This window comes from Artemia franciscana, chromosome 14 (genome assembly GCF_032884065.1).
Source record: "Artemia franciscana chromosome 14, ASM3288406v1, whole genome shotgun sequence".
Classification (NCBI taxonomy): Eukaryota; Metazoa; Arthropoda; class Branchiopoda; order Anostraca; family Artemiidae; genus Artemia; species Artemia franciscana.
In genome coordinates this window covers 29,232,527-29,259,598 of record NC_088876.1, presented here as the reverse complement: position 1 = coordinate 29,259,598, position 27,072 = coordinate 29,232,527, and the positions used below count along the sequence as shown (strand labels likewise).

Sequence of the window (27,072 nt, the reverse complement as noted above, 5' to 3'; positions counted from 1 at the left end):
AGTGTTGCAATTCACATTAATTTTTAAGAGAAGATCAGAATGATTTATTAATATTGACATTGTTCTAACTCATAAAACTGAAACTAAAAGGGGCTGGGTTTGAGGGTGTTACTTTGACAAGAATATACTACCGCAATTTTGAGATTATTTTGAGTCTGTACTATTTTACCAAATTTTTCATATTATTCAACTACTTTCGATGGTTTCGACAAACTCGCCCCCCTACTTAATTCTTACCTTATATTTTCTATTTCACATCTACTTTAGTTCACAAAAGATTCCATTAGCAGTCCTAATACATCGGTTTACTTAAAATTCTTTAACAATTTATATGTGAATTGCGACTGGCAGTACTTTTTAGTTGACGGATCATGGGCTATTTTTAAATTCCTTATGGTAAGAAACTTCCGTTACAGAATGGCAGTGTGAAACAGATATTAGTGGCAATCTTTACAATTTTAACCCCTCAACCAATACTGACCTCTCAATAAATAAAGCTTGCACTGAAAATATGTCAATTAATAACTTGGTAAGTCAAGATCAATTAAAATTCCGATTGGGGACAAGAAGAAATCCAGTGTGATGGGTCTGGGATAGCTTTTATAAAGAAGGGTCTCCGGGGTACCTACCACGGAGTTCCCTGTCTGAAAACTTATTTTTGGAAAATAATTTTATAATAGATGCCGAACGGTAAAAAATAAAAGGTGGTGTGTGCCTGCCTTTAGTCTTTAATAGCACATTTGTTTTCAAGCAGTAATGGAGAAAAGTTACCATCTAGCAAAGGTGTTACACGGTTAATTTAAAAAGCATTAAACAATACAATATATACAATAAACACACACGCACACACACGTCTAATAAAATTTTGTTGGTAGTCCTCTTGTCACAACCGTAAGGAGGTGAAGGCTCAGTTAAGAATTGTTGACGCCAGGCGTCTACAAGCCAAAGTATACGCTTCTGTCCCCAGTACCTCAATGAGGAATCCAACTACGTTGGCCCACCTTGGCAGAAGGATGGCAATGGTTCCTTTCTTTTGACAGATACGGGCTATCACGCAGAGTGGATGCCGTTCGGGACTAGGAACCAGGCGGTTAAACATGATTATTTTCTTGAATCGTTTGGAAAGGACAGACAAAAGTAATAAAATCTTACATCTACAGTATCCCCATCCAGCGATACGCCGGAGGTTTTGGTGACCCCGGTGAAAAGTCAGCCATCCGAAAACTATTTAAACGACAACAATGCCTTGGTACAGGGTGCTGGAATATTTTCTCAATGTAGCGTTTGACAAGAAGAACATTTATTGCTGGAGATTTCAAGCGCTATGACATGAACACGATTGGTCTTTCTAAAATGAGGTCAAACAAAACCATCTAAATGAACTTGTTTTTACTCCTGATGGACACGACTCTTTTCTCTTCTTTGAGTCCAGCCCAAACAATGGTTCAGCTCAAACTGGTGTAGGACTCCTCGTGAATAATAAATCCGCAATCAGCCATTTAGAATGGCGGTATATCTCCTTGCAATTGGGTCTGGCCTGATTTAAGAGTACTTACTTAATATAGATATTGTTGTCATATAAATACTCCCACAAAAATCTAATATGAGTTATTAATAAAATAGTTTTTTCCTATTCTAACAGAGTTAGAAAGATTCATATCAGGACGTTTTTTGATCATTGTAGGCGATTTCAATGCTTACGTCGGTAGCCATGAAGACCATAATAAATGAGCTGTAAGTATATTTGGAATAAATCATATTTGTGGGTGAGAGAGAATACTCGTGGAGCTTGATTAATAGAAAAACCTAGTCATAGCGCACTCTTTGTTTTGGCACAAACCGTTTCAAAGACTTACCTGGAGATTCCGAAATGGATGAGAATGATCTCAACTAGACTACAATATCTGGGTGCTGGAAAAGCTCTAGGGTTAACTGTAAACCCCTTAGAGGCGCTAATACTGGCTCTAAAAACGAGTCTGACCACACACTAGTAAAGTACATCGTGTTCCTCAATCTAGACGTGTGAAAAAGAGTCATTCCCTCAGCAAACTATGTGGGAAGCCAAGGAGACAAAACAAATTCTGGAAAAATGCCACTTAGAGACTTATAGTTTGTATAGCATCCTGGCCATGGTTAGCGAGAAGTACCGAAGACAAATGAAAGTCAATCAAAGAAAATATAAAAGAGGCAGCCGAAAAGACCCTTCAGAGCGAAAACGTAAGCGCAAAAAAATGGATTTTTGATGAGAACATCATACAGGCATTGAAGAAGAAGAAACTGGCCATCAACATCGGTTGATAAGTTGGATAAGAAGCAATGCTAGTACTCTTTTCATGTATAAGGATGATATAAATAAAAAAGATTTTAGTAGGAGCTCTCCCAATGAGCTTTTACTAAAATCTAATATTTCATGAGCTAAAGAGAAATATAAGTACCTTTCGATAATGAAAAACACAGTTTAAGGGTTGCAAGCAACGATTTATTATTTAATTAGTATCACACAGTATGGGAAAAATACTGTAATTCACGAATAGGAAAACACCCACCACCAGAATGACTGGTTTTGTCCGCTGGCAAGGGGTAAGCTGGGATGGAAGAAAAACTGCAAGAAGCTCAAGAAAACAAATGCTGACTTCAAATTATTCAGTAGTACCAATTGACGAAACTATTATGCGTGTACATGTAGGGGGGGGGGGGGAGGTAAATTTTATCTGAATATAGGGAGTCAATTGAATTTCTTTATAAAGAAAATACCAAAAAGCTCATTTTTTAATGAAAACTAAAAACAAATTATTTCTCAAAATCTAGGGGGATCTAGAGGGAAAAATCAACCCCCTCCCCAAATTTACACTGCTATATAAGCTATTAAACATTTCTCCCATGGCTGTCATTAGCAGAATCTAAAGGATGGTGCGTGAGGATCCATCTTCACATTGTCTGTTATCTCAGATTCTCTAGAAACTTTGTCACTTAAAAAAAATAAAAGCATAAAATGTCCTTTATAAAAATATAATTGACTATTTCATAAAGTCTTTTCAAAAGGTATACAAAAAAATAATTATTAAATATTTTTTTGTGTATGCTGATTCGATCATAGCTTTTTTGCATCGGCGAAATCTGTTACGTAGGTGGCGTTAAAAAAATAATTTTTTAAAATTTGAGAATGGAGCTGGATTTAGATATTCTAAAAATCCCAAGAGGATTTATCAGAATTTTGCAATTTGTACGTATTTGCAAGTTTCTTTGAACATACAGTTTACAAAAAAATTTTTAATGGGGACTAAATACGGAGCCTGTGCTTGATAGGGTTGAATATGTTCTGTTTCTACCTCTAGGTTGTGCTTCCCTAATTATTCAGATTTGAAAATGTCTGTAAAACCAGTTATTGTGCCTATTAGCGTTGTATTTTAGAGGTTATCCATAAGAAAACATGTTTCTAAAGGAAAACTTGAAAATTGCTCATTTTATGCTCTATGCAATATCACATTTGCTTTTCTGACAATGTACCCTGTCCCTCTGATGGTCCCAGGTATTGTTAAACTGACAAGTTAGTTGCTTCATTTTCAAATAGTCTATGCATGAAAGTTGAACACCATCACTACCATCTAACAAAAATACATTAATAGGGTAATAGAAAAGGTAATTTGAAGTACCTACCTTTAATCCTTCTCCCTCTAGAAGACATTGACCTTTGATGACTTTAGAAATTCTGAGTTTTAAAAATTAATGTAAATAAATCTAAGGGTCTTGACAATACTCATCCTCAGTATCTGTTGACACAAATTTACTACAGTCTCACAATCTTGTTACAGATCTAATAGACAAGGGAATTCCTGTTGATGTTGCCCTCTTTGACCTAGCCAAAGCCTTTGATAGGGCCTGCCATAGGAGACTGATTGTCAAGTTACATGCTGCAGAAATAAACAACCATATTGTTGGCTAGATTAAGGCATTTCTTGCTGAAAGGACTCAATAAGTCATAATATTCGCATCTCATGGAATGCTGATTTATTCCAATTCATTGCTAGTCAAGAGTGGTGTGCTGTATGGTACTATCATTGGTCCTACACTCTTCAATATTTTTTATTAACAATGTCCCTAGTGAGTTTAACAAATATTTAACTTTGTATGCAGATGATTCCAAACTTATTGGTGGTATCAGAAAACAACTTGATTCAGGTGTTTTTCAATGTGATATAAATGAGCTTAATAATTGGGCAAATGCCCAAATGGTTATTGAGCTTCAACACATCTAAATGCCATGTCCTTCATTTTGGAGAAAATAACTTATGTTTTGGTACACTCTCAATTACCTACACATTGAGGCTGTTCCCAAGGATAGAGATCTGGGTTGATGAAAAACTTAAATTTGATTCTCATGCTACTATTGCTTCTTCATCAGCTAACCAGACCCTAGGAACAATAAAGAGAACCATCAGCAGCCACTCTCCAGGAGCCATGACAACCCTATATAAAGCTTTTGTTTGACCTAAAATTGAAGTTGGCATGACACTTTCATCCCATTTTTACAAAAAAGACAAATTCATCCTAGAAGTAGTCCAAAGGCTAGCAACAAAATACATTAGCAAATTCCAAACAGTCCCATATTGTGAACGTCTCTGTTGCCTCAAACTACTAAGCCTAACATATAGATGCACATGCAGGGATGTCATAACTACCTTCAAATTTATTTTAACAAACATTGTCCCTGATTTATTCTTGTTTGCCACCACCTCTTCTACCAGATGTCACTCAAAGAAACTGTCTAAGATGTAATACAGACTCTGCCAGAGAAATCAGTTATTTTCACCAGCCTTTAGAATGTCAGAATATGCTGTCTCTGATAGGTTAAGGTAATCATCTGGCATTTCTTGTTTTTTTTTTTTTTAAGCTTCATAATTTTTTGAGAGACATTCTCAGAGACTGAGATGACATACTTATTTTTCCACTAATTTTACCAATTTGGCTAATTTTTTCTTTTTATTACAATGGAAAAATGCCAAGAAACACTTAATTCTACATGTTGTTGCTGATTTTTTTTTGTCAATTAGGGTCCCCCACCCCTTGAATCTGCCAGTGTTGTTAATGCCTGTGGCAGTTTTCTACTCTTGTAAGTTATCAATATTCTTTCATCTGAACATAGGGTAAGCCATTTTATTTGCATGCTTTACTTTAATTTCCAGGTTTTTGCTGTTTTTGCTTTTGCTTGCCTTACTAGCTTCTCTACAGTTATTGAATTCATGGTTAAATGCAAGGACAATGGCAGTGAAACTGTCCATCCAGTGTCAATTGTCTACCCATTTAGGTAAGTTTATTTAGTTGGCCTATTGTTTAGATGATATTACAAAATACTTGTAAGAATTTTATTACCAAGACAATGATGGAAAAGTATTGTATACAGGTGTTTCGGCTATGCAACCAATAACCATCCTCAGAAAAATAACTAAATTTGTTTTATGTGAATTTGCTTTGAAGGATGATCTTAAGGCTATTTCAGGCTTCAAACCAAAAAAAGACACAATGTTTCAGATATCTGATGTTTCAGATATCACAATGTTTCAGAGATATCAATCTCTGAAGTCATCTTCGAAACATGTAAAAAACAGACAAAAGCAAATAACAAAATTACAAGAAAGAGAAAAACATGTAAAAAAATAAAACTAGCTAAAGAAAATAAAACAAGTGTGGACAAAGCAAAAATTTAGCAGCCAAAGTTTTAAACTAAAAAAATGTAAGGTCAAAATGTCAGATTGTACTTTCAATTATGATGGTAACAATATATATCCTGGTGAAAACTACATTGCAATGTACATGTCACCAGTGTAAACAAAAAATTAGAAGAACTACCTTAAAATAATTTCCTACACTTCAATACCTTTCTATTTGTAATGTAAATAAAATTATAATAGAAAAATGGTTGAAATTTTAATTAAGACACTGAAAATTAAAAAATATATAATATATACAAATTTAAATTACAAAAAATATATAAATGAAAGTCCAAACATTTTGGCTTCACTTTCAGAAGTGTGTATTAAGAGAAAAAATAGATTAAATAGTCAACACCTGCTAGATTATAAAACATGACATATATATTATGTTATGTACATATATGTTACATATAAAATATAACATACATATATATATATATATATATATATATATATATATATATATATATATATATATATATATATATATATATCAGTCTTCAACTAGCTTTCATTCAGTGCGGACGAACAAAAAATAACATTTTTCTGGAAATTACCTTGCTTTTGAAGCGTGAACATAAGCTAAATTAGACGGATTATTTTTTCAAGTTACAAGGATAAACTATTATGAAAGTGTAAAGATTGAATCTCATTATCTACATCACTCGTACAAATACCGATCTACCTGTGTTTGCTGAGAAATTGTGCAAAAAAGATTGGATTTGTTTGTTTTGTTAAATAATGGATTATCTGACGTTGAGTCTGGAACTGTGTGTGAACTGGATTCATTTCATGGGATGCAGCCTAATAGACTAGTACATAACGCTATATTAAATTTTGCCGTGCGGGCGAAATCAAAAGGAAATGCAAATGCCGATATTATCAAAACTGGTTGCAATTTTTTCGCCGACGATTTGGTGAGCGAAGCAAAGAAAACAATTTGGTCTGTGGCGAATTATGCTACTTTTTAGACTACTGTGATAAGAATTCAGTGGAACTGCCGAAGTTTTTTATATACGAACCGGACGAAGTCCCCACAATTCCTGGCAAGGCAAGCGCTACGTTAACCCGCAAGGTAAATGATTTATGTCTAGAATTTAAGAATTTTGTGTCTATGGCTAAAGCACAGAGCCTATGTTGCCCTTCAGCGTGTATTGTCCCAGGCCCTGCCAATCCTGTAACAGTCAATCCCCAGACATCCTATGCTGTTGTTCTTAAAATGCCAAAGTCTCTTGATAATCCCATTGCTCGCAAGCAGTTTTTGGATACCATCTGCCCCAACTCAGCCGAAATAAGTGAGCTAAAAAAGGTGAGATAGGACTGGAAATTATTCGTCAAGTCCAAATCTTCTGCTGAAAAGATCGTTGAGAAAATGAAAGTTAGTAAGCCTGAGGTCTCTGCCATGCTCAAAGAGAAAATGTTTATTGCTGTTTTGAAAAAGGTTCCACCTAGTATGACCCAAACTGATATAGAATCCCTTGTTCCATGTGCATTAAAAGCAATAGAAATCGGTAGCTTTGAGCGCTCCAAAGTGTTCAAGCTGTATTTCGGGACCAGTAAGGATCTCGAAGACTTTCTTGCAGTCTCAGTCCGAATCGGTTATGAGAAGCTGCCTGCTGAAGAATTCAAATTTCTCCCAAAAAGATGTTATTCGTGCCATAGAGTTGGTCACTTAGCGACTAATTGCGTATTGACACCTATATGTGGTCGTTGTGGTGCTTCTGATCACACATCCACGAAGGATAATTTGTGCACTAAAGATATGTACTGCATTATATGCAAAAAGAAAGGCCATACATGCTATAACATAAGATGTCCGGCTAATAAAGCGATAATCAATATGAATTCCCTACCAAAATGAATCTAGAACCCGCTTGTGCTAAGCATGCAGTTGCAATGTGGAATTTAAATGGAAATATCCTTAACCGGTCTATTTTTATCGAGGACCTTCTTTCAAGATATGATATTGTGTGTTTGCAGGAACATTTTGCAACCTCTCTCAGCCTTCCGTTATTGAACCTGTCACCAAACCATCAAGTTTTTACAGTTGCAGCCAAACGCTCTCGCACTCATGGCCGGCCATCTGGTGGCCTTGTGACTTACGTTAGATCCTCTCTATCAACTTCTATGTTTGACTCGGCATTAGACTTTCTCGCTATCAAAATGCATGATATTGTTATAGTGAATGTTTACCTCCCTACGGACTATCGTGATGATCGATTAGATAGACAGTTTGCCATAAGTATTGCAAGGCTATCCAAATGTATTGATAAAATTAAAAAACGTGGACTTTCGTGTCTGATAACAGGTGACTTTAACTGTGATCTTGAAAACCCGAGCGGCAACAACAGTTCAAGTTCTAATCGTGCTAATATGTTACTCGGTATGTTAGGTGATGAATTTATACTCGCGTCTAAGAATAAGAATTTTTCATATATTCATAATTCGGGAATGTCAAACCTAGATCATGTTATGCACACTCAATCACTTACACCGAGTGAGGTTCTTGTTTCTGATTCAAATTTTACATCTGACCATTTTCCATTGTTTTTCAATATTGATTTAAATAGTAGTGTTCCGCCTCCTCCTGGAAGGCTCCAGAAGCGTCCTTATTTTGTTTGTGATTGGAAACGTGCGTCTATGAGTTCATTTCAGTCGACTTGTGATGAACTTGTTTCAAAAATCCGCGTTCCTTTTGATCTGCTGATGGTTAGTTCTAAGAACCATCCGGCGGAATCACGAATTCAGTTGAATATTTATTGTGGTGAGCTTGTGCACGCGTTACGTCTCGTTGAACAGTCAGCTGTACCATTTAGACGGGTGTGGCCTGGTACCGAAGTACCAGGCTGGTCTGCAAATGTTAATCTTCAAAACGCGTGTAGTTCGGCAAAATTCTGGCTTTCGGTTTGGCGTGAGGCTGGATGTCCTCGAGACGGGTGGGTGAATAAGCTTCGAATTCATAGTAAACGTAAATTCGTGAAAGAACTTTCACTACACCGTAGTGCAAATATTCGTTCTTCATCTCAGACTATCCTTACCCACCCAAATAAACTTTGGTCTTCATTGTTTAAAGAAAGATCTCATGTAACAATGACCTCAATATCTCGAGATAACTGGGTTCAGCATTATAGAAATGAATTTTCGGCTCCTGATATCAAGCTACAAAAAAGCTTCGGTGTGAAACTGGATGATTTCTTCTCACGAAAGCGAGAAGAAAACAGTCCGGGTGTTAAAATTACGAGGTGTTCTATCCGTTCTGCTATTAGAAAACTAAAAAAAAGAAATCGCGCGGTTGTGATGGTATATCAATTCAGCACCTGCTGTCTTGCAGCGAGCTGCTCCTTGAGCACCTTGCCCTGCTTTTTCAAATAATTTTTAACCTGGGTATAGTGCCTGATTCTTTTTCAATAGGAATATTATATTAACACCTGTGCCTAAAAAGGGAAAGCCACTTAGCCAGTGCTCGTCTTTCCGACCTATAACTGTGGCTACAGTTTTTTGTAAGTTATTTGAGGCACTTATTGTCGATGAACTGCGGTCGAAATGCACAGTCCCAGACCATCAATTCGGTTTTCAGCCTAGTCTTGGTAGTGGTCACGCTCTTTCTGCTCTTGTTTCGGCTTTGATAGATGCTGAGAAAAGCGGTGAGAGCATAGCTCTCGCTGCACATGATGTCAGAAGGGCCTTTGATTCACTAATTCATGAGCAGATTATTTTAGATATGGGCCTAGTAGGTGTTGATCCAAGTATGTTAAACCCTTTATATGATATGTATAAAAATTTAAAAGCTAGGCTTAAGCTACCAATAACACCAAACCTGACATATAACCCGGTACTCCCCGTTGAAAAAGGTGTAAGGCAGGGTGCATTGACATCACCTACCGCATTTAATAACAGCATCGTTAAACCACAATCTAAGTCAAATCTGACATACATTCTGAGAGGAATTGATCTATCGTTAATAAGCTATGCAGACGATGTACTTAATTTGAGCCGCCTCCTTCACGGTTTAGAGGAGAATTTTATCCAGCTTCAAGTAGAATATGGAAAAATAGGCCTTCAGTTTAACGAAAAGAAATCTGATGTGTTGTTATTTAATGCTAAGCAAGGGTCTGCTGTTGATGTTAGGCTGGGTGGTGCTACTGTTCGGCTTGCCGAACACATAGTTTATTTGGGGATCCCTATTGGTCGGTCTGTGCTTGAAACACGTCATCTTTTGCAGAGTCATCTGCAGAAGCGGATCTCTTTAGCGTATAGCCGTGTTGTAGTTTATAAGCGTCAGTTTGATCGGCGGATTTTGGCCCATCTATATAATGCAATGGCACTACCTCATTATCTGTATCTAAGTCCCTTTTGGAGGATTTTCCAAAAGGAAGATAAGAAAAAATTGCGGTCTACATATTATAAATATGCAAAGTACCTCTTACGGCTTCCACCATGGACAAGTAACCGTATTGTGACAAGTCGGTATGGGATCATCAACCCTAATGAAGCAATATTAGCCCAGATCGCCAGATATAACTCTAATATTGTTACTCATCCTTGGGCAATTATTTTGAGGCAATAGGTTTTTTATTTTTTGTAGTTAGATACTCATGTGTTCTTTATTTTTCTTGTGTGTTGTGTATTCTTTTGTAGTGAGTTTTTTTTTTTTTTTTTTTTTTTTTTTTTTTTTTTTTTTTTTTTTTTTTTTTTTTTTTTTTTTTTATGGGAATTAAATATGCATGTATGTATGTATGTATTGCTGTACAGTGATATTTAAAGTTGTATGTATGCAAAAGCGGTTCGGTGCTTCATCGAATGTTCTTTATAAATTATTCCATTGTTGTGATGTTTTTTTTTTTGTTTTTTTTTCTCATATTCCTTTTTTTTGTCGTTTTGTCTGTATACTCCGTCTCTGTTTACTTTGTATTGTATGACGGGTTAGAAATAAAATATATATATATATATATATATATATATATATATATATATATATATATATATATATATATATATATATATATATATATATATATATATATCATGAAAAGAGAAATCACCAATGCAACAGCACAAACACATAAAAAAAAAAAGAGACAGAAGGAGAAAAGGAAGACTGTTTTCCTAAATTAGTGATTAATATAGACCAGCACTTGAATGAGGCCTTAACCCTACTCATCCATACAATCATCATATATATATATATATATATATATATATATATATATATATATATATATATATATATATATATATATATATATATATATATACATCACATTAATATACTGAAATGCTTAAAATTTTTATGATTAGTGTTTCATCTTTAATGTATTTATATGATATTAACCTTTAGATATATTGCTCTTGTTGTCATTACAATTGCAGCAATCATTAGGAGGGTGGCAGGGGGGCCTCTGTAAGACTTTACTTAGCATTATAAAAGATCAGGTAACTCCTTTTAAGTAATTCTCAGTGATTTTTTCCATAAAAAATAAAACAAACAAAAACTGTTGTGTATGAATGGATATTTTGAACTTCAGCTTGGATATATATTAGTATTGGCAAAATATAATTTGGATTTTCCACGCTGGATCACATTTACTCCATTTAAGCATGAAAAGATGAGTTCACCTACACATTTAGAGCATGCAAATATGTGCTCATCATGGTTGGGTAGATATTATTTTTGGTTAACGTAATTTTGGTTTTCTAGATTGGATCACATTCACACAGCTCAAGCATGCAAAGATGCATTCACTTATGATTATTCTGGTGATTTTTCTTCAGATGCTCAATTTTTTGTTGCTACTGGGGTTCTCTCAATGTTGTATGCCTTGGGCTCTTTGGCCTTCTACTTGATGTGTGATGACGTTTATACTAACAATAAAATTTATCCACTTATAGTAAGAAACTTTTAATGTTTTCTATTTTCACAAAAAATGTATGTTTTTAACAGAATTATTTTCAAGTGACTATCTATATTGTTGACGAATCTTTAAAGGTTGTCATTAAAACATAAATTGGTCAGGAGAGGGTCGCTTTTGAAGGCCCTCTTGCTCCAAAATAAAAATGTCTGAAGTACAGCCGAAATAATTGTCTAATACCAAATCTTTACTGCCAAATACCAATCTTTATTGTCACTGGAACAGCCCTCTGCTGCTCAAAGTAGTTTGGTTGCATCTAAATTGCCAATTCCAATAGTTGATGTTATGAATTGTAGTCCATAGTATCATTTGGAGTCTTGGCTTGGCTGGATTTTTAATGTAAGAGATTTTTTTTAAAGGAGTCAAAAGAACGAAAATGCATTTTCTACTCCTCAACTTGTTACTTTTGCTGTTAATTGACCTTTGTCAAAGGGTGCCAAAAAATCTAATAAAAATAGAGTTAATCAAATAAAGAAATGTGGTTTTATTTAGAAATTTGAGCAATTTATTGTTTGTTAATAGATTTAAATAGGGGTGGGTAGCGACATTTTGGAAACATTTTTTTACTATAAAGTTAAAGTTGAAGTATCCCAAATTTTGACTTCTCATAAGTGCTGGTTTTTATGGGTAACAGATACTTTGGAACAATATTGGTTGGAGGACCCCTGTCCACTCACTCCTCGGCTACATTAATCGAAAGGTGATATGTTGAAAAGTTAATTCTTCTCTTGAACTACTTTGTCAATTTTCTACTTTCGCACTTGTGTTTAAATGTGCAAATGATTTATTGAGTACCAAAGATTAATGCTTAGCTAAGTACTTGAAATTTCGTAATAAAACTGGCGCATTTTAAGATGATAAATCTTGTATTCTGCTTGGTATAGATTCTGTTTTGAAAACGCTCCCCCTGTTATATCGATTTCATGTATAGACATGGACTATTCTGAATTTGTTTCAGTATTTTTAATTGTACTCATCCAAATAGAAAGCATATATAATAGAGTTATAATTAAAGTATGAATTATGATAAAGTTTTATAAACTATGTTGTGAGGAAAAGTCATATGACCTTGAATGCTGCAAATGATGTTGAAAATGATGATTTTGAACATTACTCTATTCAAAAAATCATCAGATTAGCACCGCCGGTTTAAACTTCAAATGTGTAGTTTCGTATTTTTTTCCTATTCCTATCCAAAAAAGGAAGTCATGCTTGTTTTGATTTTATTTCGCAGTTTTATGTCAAATAAACTGCCCTCCAAAAATAAGCTGGTATGTTTTCCCATAATGTCCAGGACAAGTAACTATGGGGCAAAACTGTTCTGCAGGATTAAATATCATCCCTTTGGCTCCTCCTATTTGGACCTACGTGTTGCCATGGCTATCAATTGACCAGACTGTCAAATTTGTATTTGAAATGACATATCATTTATGAGGATAAATGGATGAATGAAAATAGTCATTTAATGTTACTTAGGATTGAATTAGCAAGGCACATTTATGTATTTCAAACAGTAGTCTGCATGGAAAGCGTGGTTCAATGTCGTTTTCTAGGGCTGAAATAAGAGAATGGTTGAGATGGCTAGGGCACATTCTGCAGATGAAGGATGACAGATTGTCCTTTTTGGCCAACTGTCTAGGGCTAAACGGAAAGGAGGTCGTCCTCGGCTGGGGTGGGAGAATGTCATAAGGAAAGATTTAAGTCAGATGGAAACTTCCTTAGAAGGTGTAAAGAGGGAGTCTGCGTAGATATGTTGGCTTCGGGTGGCTTGGTGCTATGGTGAGTTGTTAGTAGCAGTAGTATATTTATGTTGGCATAAACACAGTGAGCTCTTCCTGTATGCTGACAATAGATAAAACAAATAAACGAAGGTTAATTAGTATTTTTACGGAAGAAATTATAAATTATTTTTACACTCCTATGCTTCTATTTTCTGACCATAGCCTGTTTAACTGTTCTTTTTGTGTTACATTTACGCATGTAAGCGTATATCCATGCATATTTGACTCTTAGTAGGAAGACATGGGGTAGAATTCGAAAAACCGCACTTTTAGCAAACCATTTTGTCAAGGTAGGACTATCTCTCTCTCTCTGCTCTCCCTCTCTCTCCCTACCCCCCTCTCTTGTCACTTAATTAACACTTCTGCCTTTTTTGGGTTTCTCTTGTTTATTTTTACCACTAAAAGTTTTTTTTTAGATGAGGAATGATTTTATGAGTTGTTTACTATAGAAAAGAAAAATTGAGTGTGTGTAATGGAAAGTGGTGGACGTGCGCTAGATGGGATCCGTGTGAAAATGAATATTATGTTGGTATTGGTAAAGCGCAATGCCTACAGATTGTTCTGGGTACACGCCTGACTGACCATATATCAAACAGTAGTCTGTACGAAAAATTTGGTTCAGTTCTGCTTTCTAGGGCTATAATGAAAGAAAGGTTGAGATGGCAGGGGCACATTCTGCAGATGAAGAATGACAGATTGCCAAAGGATTGTCCTTTTTGGCCAACCGTCTACGGCTAAACAAAAAGCAGGTCGTCCTCGCCTGGGGGGATGCCATAAAGAAAGATTTAAAGGAAATGGGAGCTTCCTGGGAGTGTGTAAATAGGGAGGCTTTGAATAGATTGGGATGGAGGAGAAGCGTACGTACCTGTGTTGGCTTCAGGCGGTTTGGTGCTGCGGTGAGCTGTTGGTAGTAGTAGTAGTAATGAGTTTTAAGTTGATCAAGATCTGTTGATTTAAGGATTTCATTGTTTGTACTGTTCTTGCTGTGTTTTGGCTTTCTGGGAGCTCTGCATGGGCCAATGGGCTTCAGGGTCTAAAGTACACATCGAATCCAGACAACTGGCTCCCAAAAGTGCCATATTGTAAAGAGAACGAATGTGCCACAGTTTTTCATGGAAACTTCGCCTCCTTGGATATATCAGTTGTAAGTATTCTCTGCTATCTGCTATGACTACTTCTATTTTCTAAGTGTATTTAACGATTTTCTTGTTATTTTTCCATTTTGAAAATTTTGTGCAAGTTCGTGTAATTTTTATTCCTTTTTTTTAAAAGTCGGAGTGGATTTTCATTTTATTTTCATTTTTATATTCGACTTTCATTTATTTATTTTTTGAAAGTCGGAAGATCAAACAATAATTTAAGCTAGCAGTGTACTTTAAAATACAAAACCGTGTTATCTAAGTTTGTGGCGATTATTTGAAATGTCTTTTTGATCTTTAGGTATATTATTGATATATTATCAAGTTTGCGAGGTTTTGTCCTCGGTGATTTTAAATTCATTCTAAGTCATTTTTTGAAGAACTAAAATTTGAAATAATAATAATGGGTCTACTTATTGAATTTTTGAAAAGCTGTCATGGTGTACTTACAGCTGAGACGCCCTGTTATATTTTCTATTGAATTTTCAGTTTTTTTTAATGAAATGACTGTTTTTTCTTGGATATTGCCACAATAATACGAGAGGCTCAGCATCAGTCTCAAAACAAGAGGACGTGTCGAACCTTGTCAGGGTTTTGCTAGAAATTGTAAGAAATTATAAGCTAATTATAATCAGAAATTTTCTCTTTTTGAAAACCTCTTAACATAAAAACATCTGAACTAGACAAAGAGCCTGTCGAAAAACAGACATATAAAAATGTAGTGCATATTCTGTTGTAGGTATTCGAGGCAAATTGCCCTCCCCCACCCAAAAAGTTTTAAGTTGTCTAACACCTCTCCCGCCTTTACCAAAAAAACTGTCCTTGAACGTTTCAACTCAATCGCCTTGCCATGAGACAAAATAGAGTAGGTTTATCAAAATTAAAGCTTCGTAGATACTCTTGGAAAGAAAAAGGTCACCACCTCTCCTTTAGTCGAATTCTTTGTACAAAACATAGCCTAATGTCCTTTCTTCCACAAAGTAACTTTTGTCTAAAAACGAATATATTTTACAGAAAACTTTGCATCAGGAGCCTGAAACCCTGACCTCAGAATTGAGAGTCTAATGTCCTCCCATCAGAGCCGGCTGCATTTTAAATTGGCTTTTATGCCTTTGATGCATTAACATATGAAAATATACGCGTTTTCATTTTGTCACGATTTAGAGGAGGGAGGTGTCTTCTCTCTTCGATGAAAGCACGAGACGGAAAATTTGACTCGTGGGTTAGGATTAACTGGAGAAATCCTTGTTACTTTTTTCCTCATTTTTTAAAACTGAAAGAAACTGGTTCATATTTTTCCTGGACAATTTTCTTAGAAAATTATCTAAGATAGCTTTTCTTAGAAAAGCTATTATTTCAAGGCTCAGGATCATTTGGTGCATTACCGTTGTGAAGGCGTTCGAAGTGCCTTCTGTTTATATAACGCTGATACTTCACCTGGTTTACTGCTTAATGCTGATATAAACCATATTCGTAAAATCGTCCTGCTGGTGAATTAAATGTCGTAATCACATGAAGCTAGAGGATATAAAATTTTAATCCAAAATCATTTTATTCATATCCTAATCTAATCATTTATTATTTTTTTATTACTTTGGAAGAGAACATTATTAATTACTTTAATATTATCATTAATTACTTTTAGAAGAACATTACTACCTGATGTTCTTCTAATATGTTTCTCTGACACTCAATCCTAATGAAATGTACCAAAATAAGATAAAAATATAATACTTTTGGGCTGTGTATTTGCACATTACGAGGGGGGAGGGGTAAAGTATAGTGGGTCTGCATGCCTAATGTGTTAGTACAATCATTCCGCATGTTATGTAGTAAGAATAGTTTTCTAACTTCACAGTGTCCAAATACTTTATCCCCCTCCTAATCTGCAAATATATAGCCCATATTATATATTTTCCATGACTTTTCTTTGTCTTGTCTCACGCTAAGCTGAAAGAAACTAACGAATAAAAACTGGCTCTATAGTGCATCAATGGATAAACAACTTGAGCGGTAAGGGCTATATCATACAAGTACTATTGAGACGTTTATGGCCAAAGAAACAAGGGTAAATCTAAAGAAAAGGAGTTACTCAGGAATCTCCCAATGGATGGAGAATTATGCTAATGGTACATGCAAGCTTGCTATTTTGATAATTTTAATAACCAATTACTTTTTAAAGTACCATTACTTTATTATTATTATTATTATTATTTATTAATTACCAATTAATAAAACTGCTTCAATCATATCCTAATCTAGTTATTCAAATTCTAATCTAATGCAAAATTCTGAGGACCAAATTCTAAATCGGGCTTCAAGTGTTTGGTTTTCAAAGCGACTATAAAAATGGCTCTACGTTCAGTTGTCTAGTATCTAGATCTCCACTACTAGTTTTTTTTTTCTCCGTTCGTGGCTAAAATGTTGTTTAGTACTATATAAGTAGAATAGTGAAATTGCTGTTTATTAAATTTCCACAAGAATTTTCGCTAACATCACTTGTAATACGTAATTCACGTAATGCTCGTAAGAATTAATGTGCTCCGAAAGATTTAAAATCGCTCTTTCTAGTTTCTCTTTGCCAATCAATTATCGAGGTGTAAATTTCCTCGTATTTGCTTTCTTCTAAAAAATTATTTTTGATATAATTATAAATATATTAAAGGTAAAAAAAATATTTCATATAATTGGATACTGCCTGTTGCAGAAAAAGAGATCCCAATGAAATTGAGGCGTAGTTTTGCTAATCCCTTTTGGGTGTTTTGTATTATTTAAAGTTGCAAGTTGATTATATTTTTCGAAGTTTTCTTTCATTGCTTGGTTGTCTGTCTTGTTTCTTATTAAATAAAAAAAACAAGGTTTTTTAACTGGAAGTAAGGAGCGACATTAAAACTTAAAACGCACAGAAATTACTTCGTATATGAAAGAGGCTGCTACCTCATCAACGCCCCGTTCTTTACGCTAAAGTTTGAATCTTTCTCTCAATTCTTCTTTTTTAAAAAGTAAAAATTTTAGCGTAAAGAGCGGGGCCGTTGATGAGGTAGCAGCCTCTTTCATATATGAAGTAATTTCTGTGCGTTTTAAGTTTTAATGTCGCTCCTTACTTCCAGTTAAAAAAACTTGTTTTTTTTATTTAATTTCTGAACGTTTTTGAATCAATGCATGTTTTGATTTTGGCTCTCCGCAGAGGAATTATCAAAACGAAATTTGCATATTTTTTTTTTTTTTTGCTAAATAGCTTTCTCATAATTTTGATCGAATGATTTTGAGAAAAAAAGAGCGGGGGACGAAGCCTAGTTGCCCTCCGATTTTTTGGTTAATTAAAAAGGCAACTAGAACTTTTAATTTTTTACGAATATTTTTATTGGTAAAAGATTTCTGTAACTTATAAATTAGCTTACGTAAAGAACTTTTGTATTCTCATGTTTTTATTACATATATGAGAGGATTCGCCCCATCGTCAGTACCTCGCTCTTTACACTAAAGCTTAAATTTTATCCCAATTCATTAAGAATGACCCCTGAATCACAAAAGCCGTAGAATAAATAGTTGAAATTACTAAAAATACTTTAGCGTAAAGAGCGAGGTATTAGAAGGAGGTGAGCCCCTCATATGGGTAATAATTTCTGTTTGTTTTAAGTTTTATTGCTGTTCCTTACTTCCAGCTGAAAAAGCTTTTTCACATTTATTTTTTAATTATTTTTTTTTAAATAATGCTAGTAAATCCTGCTCTCCCTTCATGGAAATTTTCTTCTCCCATGACAAATTCTCGATGGAAAGTTCCCCCAGCATATCCCTCTCTTCTCAACCCCTCCCCCCAACCAAAAAAAATCCTCCTGAAAACACCTGTATACTTCCCAATAACCATTACTATATGTAAGCACAGGTCAAAGTTTGTAACTTGTTGCCCCTCCCACGGGGACTGTGGGGGAGTAATTCGTCCCCAAAGACATAGTTATAAGGTTTTTCGACTACACTGAATAAAATGGCTATCTCAGAATTTTGATCCATTGACTTTGGGAAAATAATTAGCGTGGGAGGGGGCCTAGGTGCCCTCCAATTTTTTTGGTCACTTAAAAAGGTCACTAGAACTTTTCATTTCCGTTAGAATGAGCCCTCTTGCAACACTCTAGGACAACTGGGTCGATAAGATCACCCCTGGAGAAAAAAAAACAACAAATAAACACGCATCCGTGATCTGCCTTGTGGCAAAAAATGCAAAATTCCACATTTTTGTAGATAGGAGCTCGAAACTTCTACAGTAAGGTTCTCTGATACGCTGAATCTGATTGTGTGATTTTCGTTAAAATTCTATGACTTTTAGGGGGTGTTTCCCCCTATTTTCTACAATAGCGCAAATTTTCTCAGGCTCGTAACTTTTGATGGGTAAGACTAAACTTGATGTAGCTATTGGTATCAAAATTCCATTTTTTAGAGTTTTGGTTACTATTGAGCCGGGTCGCTCCTTACTACAGTTCGTTACCACGAACTGTTTGAAAATGGATATTTCCCTGAAATTTTCGAAAAACCTCGTAACTTCTCTTGTTTTGTGAAGTTCATAGATATATTTAGTTTTAGAGAAACTTATATCATTAGAAAGTGTATTATTTTTTTTTTACCAAATGGAGCAGAATCACTTTTTTCTATTCGGGAAAGGGATGTCCCTAAAAACGTTCTACCCTTCTAGGAAAACGGCTAAAAACAGCTCAAAAGAAGTTTCATTTGATCTATTTGACAGCCCTTCGAATTTTATGTGGTACAACCCGCTTTGATTAAAAACTTTGCCAACACAATTCCATTATCTTTTCAATCCTATTTCATAATCAAATCACAAGTTCTCAATAGGTTTCAATGATAAGGTGTTCCCTGTGAGAATTCGCTAATGGAGTCTTTGCCTTTGAGACAATCAACCGACGTTGAGTCTCACAAGTTTAAAGTATTGAATCCTCTTAATGTTGTTCTCATAAAAGTATGGTGAATAATTATGAGATCTTAAAAGTATAGCCTACTGTATGTAAATAACAGACACGTTTTATGACTTGCAGCCCTTCTGTGGGGGTCATATTATCCCCGAAGGCATAGTTATTGGATCTTTTAACTATGCTGAACAAAATGACTGCATCAAAGATTTGATCGAACGAATTTGGGGAAACAGGACGTGGGAGGAGGGCTAGTTGACCTCCGATTTTTTGATCACTTAAAAAGGGTACTAGAACTCTTTATTTCCCTTCAAATGAGCCATTCCCCAATCTTCTAAAACCATTGGATCGGTACGATTACTCTGGAGAAGAAAAAAAAATAAATACGCATCCGTAATCCTTCTTCTGGAAAAGAAAAGAAAATACAAAGTTCTACATTTTTGAGAGCTCAGAACCTCTGCAGTAGGGCTCCTTGATAAGCTGACTCTGATGGTGATATTTTCAATAAGATTCCTTGGATTTCGGGGGATACTTTCTCCCTTTATCGTAAATCAGGTAAATCTTCCATGTCTCATAAAAACGACTTTATTTTATGAATCATCGTAAAAACAAATTCTTTTGATGTATCGATTTTTATCAAAATTCCACTTTCTAGAGTTTTAGTTACTATTGGGTCAAGTCATTTCTTGCTTACAATTTTTTACCGCGAATTGTTTGGTAAGAAATCTTATGAATAAAAGTGTTTTCTAAAAAAATACAATGAGTAAAGGTTTATATTCAGCATCAGCGAAGTCTAATTTCACATGCAGCTTTGATGGCTGTTTTAAAATTGTTGTTTCTAATTTCTATAACTTCTGTATCTTACTGTTTTTTTTCTTTCAGCTTCTGGGATTCTTAAACTTCTTCCTCTGGGCATCTAATTTATGGTTTGTTTACAAAGAAACAGCTTGGTTTCAACCTCGTGCCCCGCCTCCAGGAGTTACTATCCAAACCCCGGTTGCTTAATCGACTTTTCTGTTGACCAGTGTGTAGTAGTTATGTATAGCTCGCTAATTTAAGCACAATGTGTGTAACTTGATCTGAATTTTTCTCAACTGAATTGTGAATCACTTTTGTCGATTCCAGAGCCGCGGTTGAATTGGCATTTCTGTCGATACGATGATGAATTTTGACATTTTCTTTTAATCTTTGTCGACGGTGGCGGTCGTTCGATTTACAAAACGATGGCATCATGTCGACTTTTATGTTGAAGAAAAAACGATTTTTCTTTTCCTTATCTTCATAAAAACAAATTCAAGGACCAAATTCAAATTGGAGGGTGTTTTGACGACATCGGCAAATGAATGTTTGCTTGTGTTCAAGAATGCCAAGGAACATAGAATCAATTAACCAACTGAACGAAAGGTAAGGGTTGGTTAATTACAGGGACGAATCTCTAGTATTTTTATTGGGGGGCAATAGGGGTCCATATCCGGATAGTCAAGGGGCATGGACATATAATATTTTTTTCCACATCATTGGGGGGCGACGCCCCCTCCCTAATGACGCCCCAGCTTAATTAGCACTAAACAGCATTAAAATATTGAATTCGAAACTGATGCACACAAAATTTATTCGATTTGCTATGCTCAGTTGCCATAAAAAGCACCAATCACACAGTAACGAGCAAAATTTCGACATGGTACCGATTGTCTATCGACTTTGTAATGCAGATTCAATCGCGGCTTCGTTTATGTTAGGTTTAATGACAGTCATTTAATGTGTGCTGTTAGCTCGGTTTTTCATTGCACATTCCTGTTTCTAACACAGAGCAATAGGCGTTGGAGATCTGTTTAATTAGAATTTAAAAAGTAGCTGTAATTTTTCAATTTGGCTGAAATATGATTAAGCTATATAAAACATTTGGTAACCTAAATATTAAACGTATACACGAACTGGGGGGGGGGGCAGTCATTTGATAATAAGGTAATGAAACATTATTTTAATGGGCCGTAATTTGTGGAACGGGTAGGAATTTAATTGGACTGAGTATTAACTTTAAAATAATTTACATGGCAATCCCTGGACAATGTTGAATATTTTGGATTTTGTGTGAAAAATGGTTTCCGTTTTATTGAAAAACGGAATTTTTGTTGTCGAGATAGGTTCTAGTCAAGCATTGCAAGCAATTGAAAGGCAAATATCGAACTGTTTTATGTCGATCTATGATGTTGACTAGAATCATGCCTAGAGTTCTTTTTGGCATTATTGTCTAGACAAAGAATTTGTCATTTCTAGTATAGAAATATATGACATATTAATTGTGTTCATATTTGAACCTTTGGAGAATCTGATACCCTTCCCCCTTAGTGTTGTTTTTAGTGAATCTCCTAGGCCTGAAAGAAAATAGAAGAGTAGTACATCTTTTTGATCTGAAAATTAGGGGGCATCTGTTTAGTATTAACAAAAATACTAATTCAAATTTAACAGGAATTATCAAATTAATTGTTTACAATATAATTTATTTTGCTAAGTTGAAATAATAATTTAAACTTAATTAATTTACAACCATTTTTAATTTGATTGATTTAATTTTTATTAAAATCATATTAATTGTTAAAAAAAATAATTCTAATTCCATGCTGTTATGTGGACTTATTATTGTAACAAATCCTTCTCCTCCTTGTCATTTTCCTCCTCCTCATATTTCATCTCCTCCTTCTCATATTTCATGGCTTTAATTCTTCATCCATGACAGAAAGAACAACCTTACCTGCAAAAATTGAGAATCAACTTTCCTTTATAAAAATTATGCTTTCTTTGGATTGTTTCCTGGAGAGTATAAAATTTTCTTTAAAACATTGCTAATCTGTATTTTGTCAATGAAATGCTTGTTTTGCCCCAGACTGAGCGCCTTTTTAAACTTTTGACGAAGTCAAAACAGTCTGTCTCTAGGAAAAGCTAGGCTAACCCCCACTGCCTTAGGCAGTCTCCGAAAATCTTGCTAACCTAGGCACCTTGGCAGTTTCTAACCTAGACTTCCAGGCAAACTCAACTTGAAAGTCCAGACAGTTAGTCTCTATGAGAAACAGTTCTTGATCGTCCCAGCACCGTACCTGCTATATTGGATTTCGAGCCTAAGAAAGTTAGTACCAAGGAAATGCAACCAGCAAGAGACTATTTTAGTCTCTATTTCAGAGACTATTTTAGTCTCTATTTAATAGTTTTAATATTTTAGTCTCTATTTATAGTCTCTATTTAAGAGACTATTTTAGATCAATTGATAAATTGATTATCTTACAACAACGGAAGCAAAACAAAAATAGATGAAAACAAAAATAGATAGGTGGAATGGAAGCAAAACAAAAATAGATAGAAAAAAAAGACAAAACGCTCAATTCTGTTTCTAAAACTGGTTAAATACTATATAAAAATTAAAAACTAAGAACAACTATTGTCAGTATATCTAGGTGATTTGTTTGTCTGTAATAACTCTTGTAATAATCTTTAATAATAAACTAAATAAATATTGTGAATAATGTCTGTAATACATTTATACATTTGTCTGTAATAATCTGTAATAATTTGTTGTTTTTTTTTTTTGTTGGACATTTGCTTAGTGCTACTTGTGTTTTATATTTTGTCAATTTTACATCAGTATTTTCCAATGCAGAGAGTCTTGCTTATTGCCTTAAAAAATTACAATCCAACTAACATTAACAGCTTTATTTAATGAACAAATCTAAAAATATCGTTAGGGGGAGAGGTTTTGAAATGTAAAATGGCTTGTTAGATACTACTGTCTAAGATGTATAAATAATATTGGAATAAACGTCCAAGTACAAAATTAAGGACCAATAGAGTTAAATTATTAAAAGCAATGGAGTATTTTTTGTAGCTCTGCTCCCTATAAATATTTGCCTACATAAAAAAGGATCTTTGAATCTCTGATAACTATCTGAGTATTGCAAGAATTATTTCTTTGTACCAATTGATCTCCGTTTTTTTGTAATTGCGAGATTTTCATCAGTCAAATGAAACAAGTTTTTTTCTGTGTTTGTGATTAGAGGTAGCAGAAAAATTAAATAGATTCCATTTAATTTTTCTGCTACCTCTAACCACAAACAAACAAACAAAAAGTTGCGGTTTAACCACAAACCAAATAAAAAAATATGTTTTTGTTTGTCACGCCTGGTTTCATGTAAACATATGTTTTTTGTGATAACCGATGAGTATTAAGAACTAATATGAGAGGAATATTAGTGCCACTGATAGGTGGGTTTTACTCAGTAGAATAAAAAAAAAGTGAGCTTAATTATTTTTGTTAGTTCAAACTGAATCGTTAATTATCCTGGATTTGTTATTAAACTATTTTTCTTGACTGTAAAGTAATTTGGGCTAAGTTGGTATTGCGCGTTTATGCCTGAGGTGGTTCTTTTATTTTCCAGCCCAATGTAGAATAAATATAAAAAAGTCAATTGTAACATTTTCATATTAATAATTAAATTTCAGATATTACTGTGTAACGCTTTTTTAGTATCAAGAGACAAATTGGGTTTCTTATCTAATCAGTATTCGTTCTGCTTTAGAATATACTATGAGAAAGTTGTCTAAGCCCAGCCTAAATACACTGTTTGTATTCGCTTATTATTTAACATAGTAGTTCAAATTTTGATGGAGACTATTTTGATGAACAAATAAACGCTCAAACGGGTATAAGTTCATTTATAAGACAGTGAAAACAGATACAAAAGTCCGTTTACAGATTTTTGTATCTGTTATTACTGTCTTGTAAATGGACTATACCCATTTGAACCTTTACTTGGTCGTCATAGAAAGGCAGTGTGGTTTTGGAAAAAAAATTAACCAAATTTAAGATACTACGTCGAGAATATTTTGATTTTCGGGTAACTTAAAGTTTATTAATTCGGCGATGATTTAGGAAACGTACATCAGAATTGAAGTTTGCCTCATTTTGTATTTTCAGCAATATATGTGTTTTTCGCTCAACCTTTGATCTGGCAGTACTTATTCTTTTGTAAATTGCGCTAAAATTAATATATATATATATATATATATATATATATATATATATATATATATATATATATATATATATATATATATATATATATATATATATATATATATATATATATATATGTATATTAAGTGGAATTTATTGTTCTACGACAGAACCAAAGAGTATGTGTAACTTGTAAGTTTTTTTTCAGGGTAACAATAAGAATAATTAATTTAATTGGTCAAATTTAGAGTAGTAACAAGTATATCTGATCTCAGTTCCCGACAGAAAAATGATTACAGAGCTTGAAAAAAACTGTCAAGTGTCGCCAAACGTTAGATGGTGTTGACAGTTTTTTTCTGTCGATACTAGGGCCAGTTTCAACTCTCATAAGCTACCCGTACTCTTTGGACAGAACGTTAATATGACACCTTAGGGTCATAAGTAACATTTGTTGAAAATTGATCTGTTCAAAGACTTTACCACCCACATGATAGACCTTTTGGCTAAATCGTACGTGTAGGTTTTTTATGCCCTGGAGAGGTATAGTAAAATTACTCCTTGGAATTAATTTGCATGAGCTAGCTTAATTGATAAAAATCCTAAATTCTGGTACTATTCTGGAAATTTTGGCTATTGCTCTTAGTGTGTTTTTGTAGCAGTATTTTTGTTGTTATTTTTTATAATGATTGCACTGTCAGTCTTGATAAATAAAATCTGAATCAATTAATGTGTTTATATAGTTGGTAACAGAGGAGAAGATTTTTATGGTTTTATACTGACATGGTTTACCTGACGACTGTCCGTTAGTAGTATTGTTATTGACGTTCTCTAACAATTTTATGGAAACGCAATTGTTAGCTTACAACTTTGTTGGGACGTTCACCAAAAGTGAGGGGCGGAAATTTATTTTCAATGTGTAGTTAGAGAATTTGTCATTTTTCAATGACAATACTAAAAAAAAAATGCACTTTTCATTGAAAATAGACCTGAAAAGATGTTTTTCCAATTTGAGGCCTTAAGTGCCAAGAGTTTTTGTTTTTTGTGAACAAAAACAAAAAACACAAAACAAAAACAAAGAAACTGAAAATGAAAAAAAGTAATGAAACGTAATAAATGTTTACTGTCAAATTTAACTCATTTTTACTAAATGTTGAAAATCATTATCTTCAAAACAAATTGTGCTACGCTCCCTGAAAAAAGAACAGCTACTTTGGTTTTTACTAGGTTTCGTGTGGGGTCTCCAGAATTAGAGAATAGGGGATTAAGATCCCAGAGTTCAAGTCTCGTCTACCTCTTGCGTTCTGGTGGTGTACAAAATGTATAAATTTAAGAATCCATGTCATGGAGTTCTTGAGTTTTAGTCCCTCGCTAATGTCTTGTCAAAATCAGAAACTCAATGTGGAAGCTCTTTTTTAAGGAAATGCAATCTTGTGATATATCACTAGTATCCGCAATACATGCCAAAAATGCCAGCGATGCATGCCAAAAAATGCCAATCTCCTGTCGGCGTTTCAAAAAAAAGATGGCGATATTTAAAAACGCGATATTTAAAAAACACGATAACACGTTTAAAAACACGATATTTAAAAATGCAATCTGTCGGCGTTTCAAAAAAAAAGATGGCGATATTTAAAAACTCTCCAGTAGATGAACTTATATCTAATGGGAGGGTTTTATTTTGTTTAAAAATTACTGCCCGTTAAATAATAATAATAAAAAATTATCTTTGAGTTTTTGCTAGAAGAAAGTTAGTTGTTGAAAGCCAAAATACATAAGCGAAAATTCGCCTTTCCTGGAGTTATGTATATGAACGATACCAACCAACAGTAAATAAAATAAGTGTTTTTGAGATCGGTGTTTTGAAAAATTTTTGACGTGAAAGAATTAAAAAAAGGCCATAAACACAAAAACATGAGCACGGTTTCTGACCGGAAGATATTGTTTTATCGAGAAATCTTTATCTGTCCCATAAAAATAGTAAATTTTCTGGAACGATTCCAGAAAGAAAGCAAAGTCGATATTCCTACAAAATACAGCCTGTTTTTGGTAACTAGAATCAAAGGTCAGTATTTTTTTTTTTATTCATAAACATAAGCTAATAAAACATCGAAATATCGTTGAACTTAAGCATTTCCAGGCCTGGGAATGAAACTATCCCTTTCCATAAGGAATCAAAATTTTGGAGAAATTTAACTAGTATTTTCTGCTATTCTGAATGGACTATGTTGGGCTCTTTACTACTCTGTTGCTTAGCAATAGAAAGTTTTTATGAATTTTTCTAAGAACAAAATTATATGATCTCGTTTATTTGTTTTCACTATCATTAACGGGTGATCAAAAAGTCAAGAGGATAGAATTTTATTAACTATACTATGGTATGTTGGAAAAGAACGATTCAAAACCTTTATTCGCGTTTTTCTCGAAGTGGGTTTTCGAGCAGTAGGACAATTTCACTCCGGTTGCGAGTGGGCTAAATTCAATGAAACCTAAGACGATGAAGGGTAAGATCTCTTTCCTTGAATGCATCGATCGTTGCTTTAAAACTGCTTAAGTCCTGATTTAAAACTGCTTAAGTCCTGCTTTAAAACTGCTGAAGTCCGGATTTAAA

General features: G+C 34.2%; 2 protein-coding genes across 3 annotated transcripts in view; both read left to right on the top strand.

The window, feature by feature from the left end:
* The first annotated feature begins 3,132 nt into the window (after positions 1-3,132).
* On the top strand, positions 3,133-22,797 carry LOC136035546 (synaptophysin-like protein 2). 2 transcript variants are annotated; one of them, XM_065717401.1, is made up of 5 exons: positions 3,133-3,223; positions 5,184-5,305; positions 11,410-11,599; positions 14,360-14,545; positions 20,342-22,797. In XM_065717401.1, the coding sequence occupies exons 1-5, from the start codon at positions 3,164-3,166 to the stop codon at positions 20,462-20,464; spliced, it is 681 nt and encodes a 226-aa protein (XP_065573473.1). In that variant the 5' UTR covers positions 3,133-3,163; the 3' UTR covers positions 20,465-22,797. The 2 variants fall into 2 exon arrangements, with proteins under 2 accessions (XP_065573473.1, XP_065573474.1); XM_065717402.1 differs by lacking the exon at positions 14,360-14,545 and having other exon boundaries at positions 20,342-20,688.
* An 835-nt stretch (positions 22,798-23,632) lies between these two features.
* LOC136035545 (uncharacterized) overlaps positions 23,633-27,072 on the top strand; it is a 57,095-nt gene continuing 53,655 nt past the window's right edge. The window contains exon 1 of the mRNA XM_065717399.1: positions 23,633-23,713. The gene's annotated coding sequence lies outside the window, so the exon portion shown is untranslated. The remainder of the gene's footprint in view (positions 23,714-27,072) is intronic.

Excerpts from the sequence above, each read along its gene's own strand:
- LOC136035546 (XM_065717401.1), top strand. The coding sequence starts at position 3,164 with ATGGAGCTGGATTTAGATATTCTAAAAATCCCAAGAGGATTTATCAGA. Across the intron at positions 5,306-11,409 it reads TCAATTGTCTACCCATTTAG|ATTGGATCACATTCACACAG; the intron begins GTAAGTTTATTT and ends TTGGTTTTCTAG. Across the intron at positions 11,600-14,359 it reads ATAAAATTTATCCACTTATA|GATTTCATTGTTTGTACTGT; the intron begins GTAAGAAACTTT and ends TGTTGATTTAAG.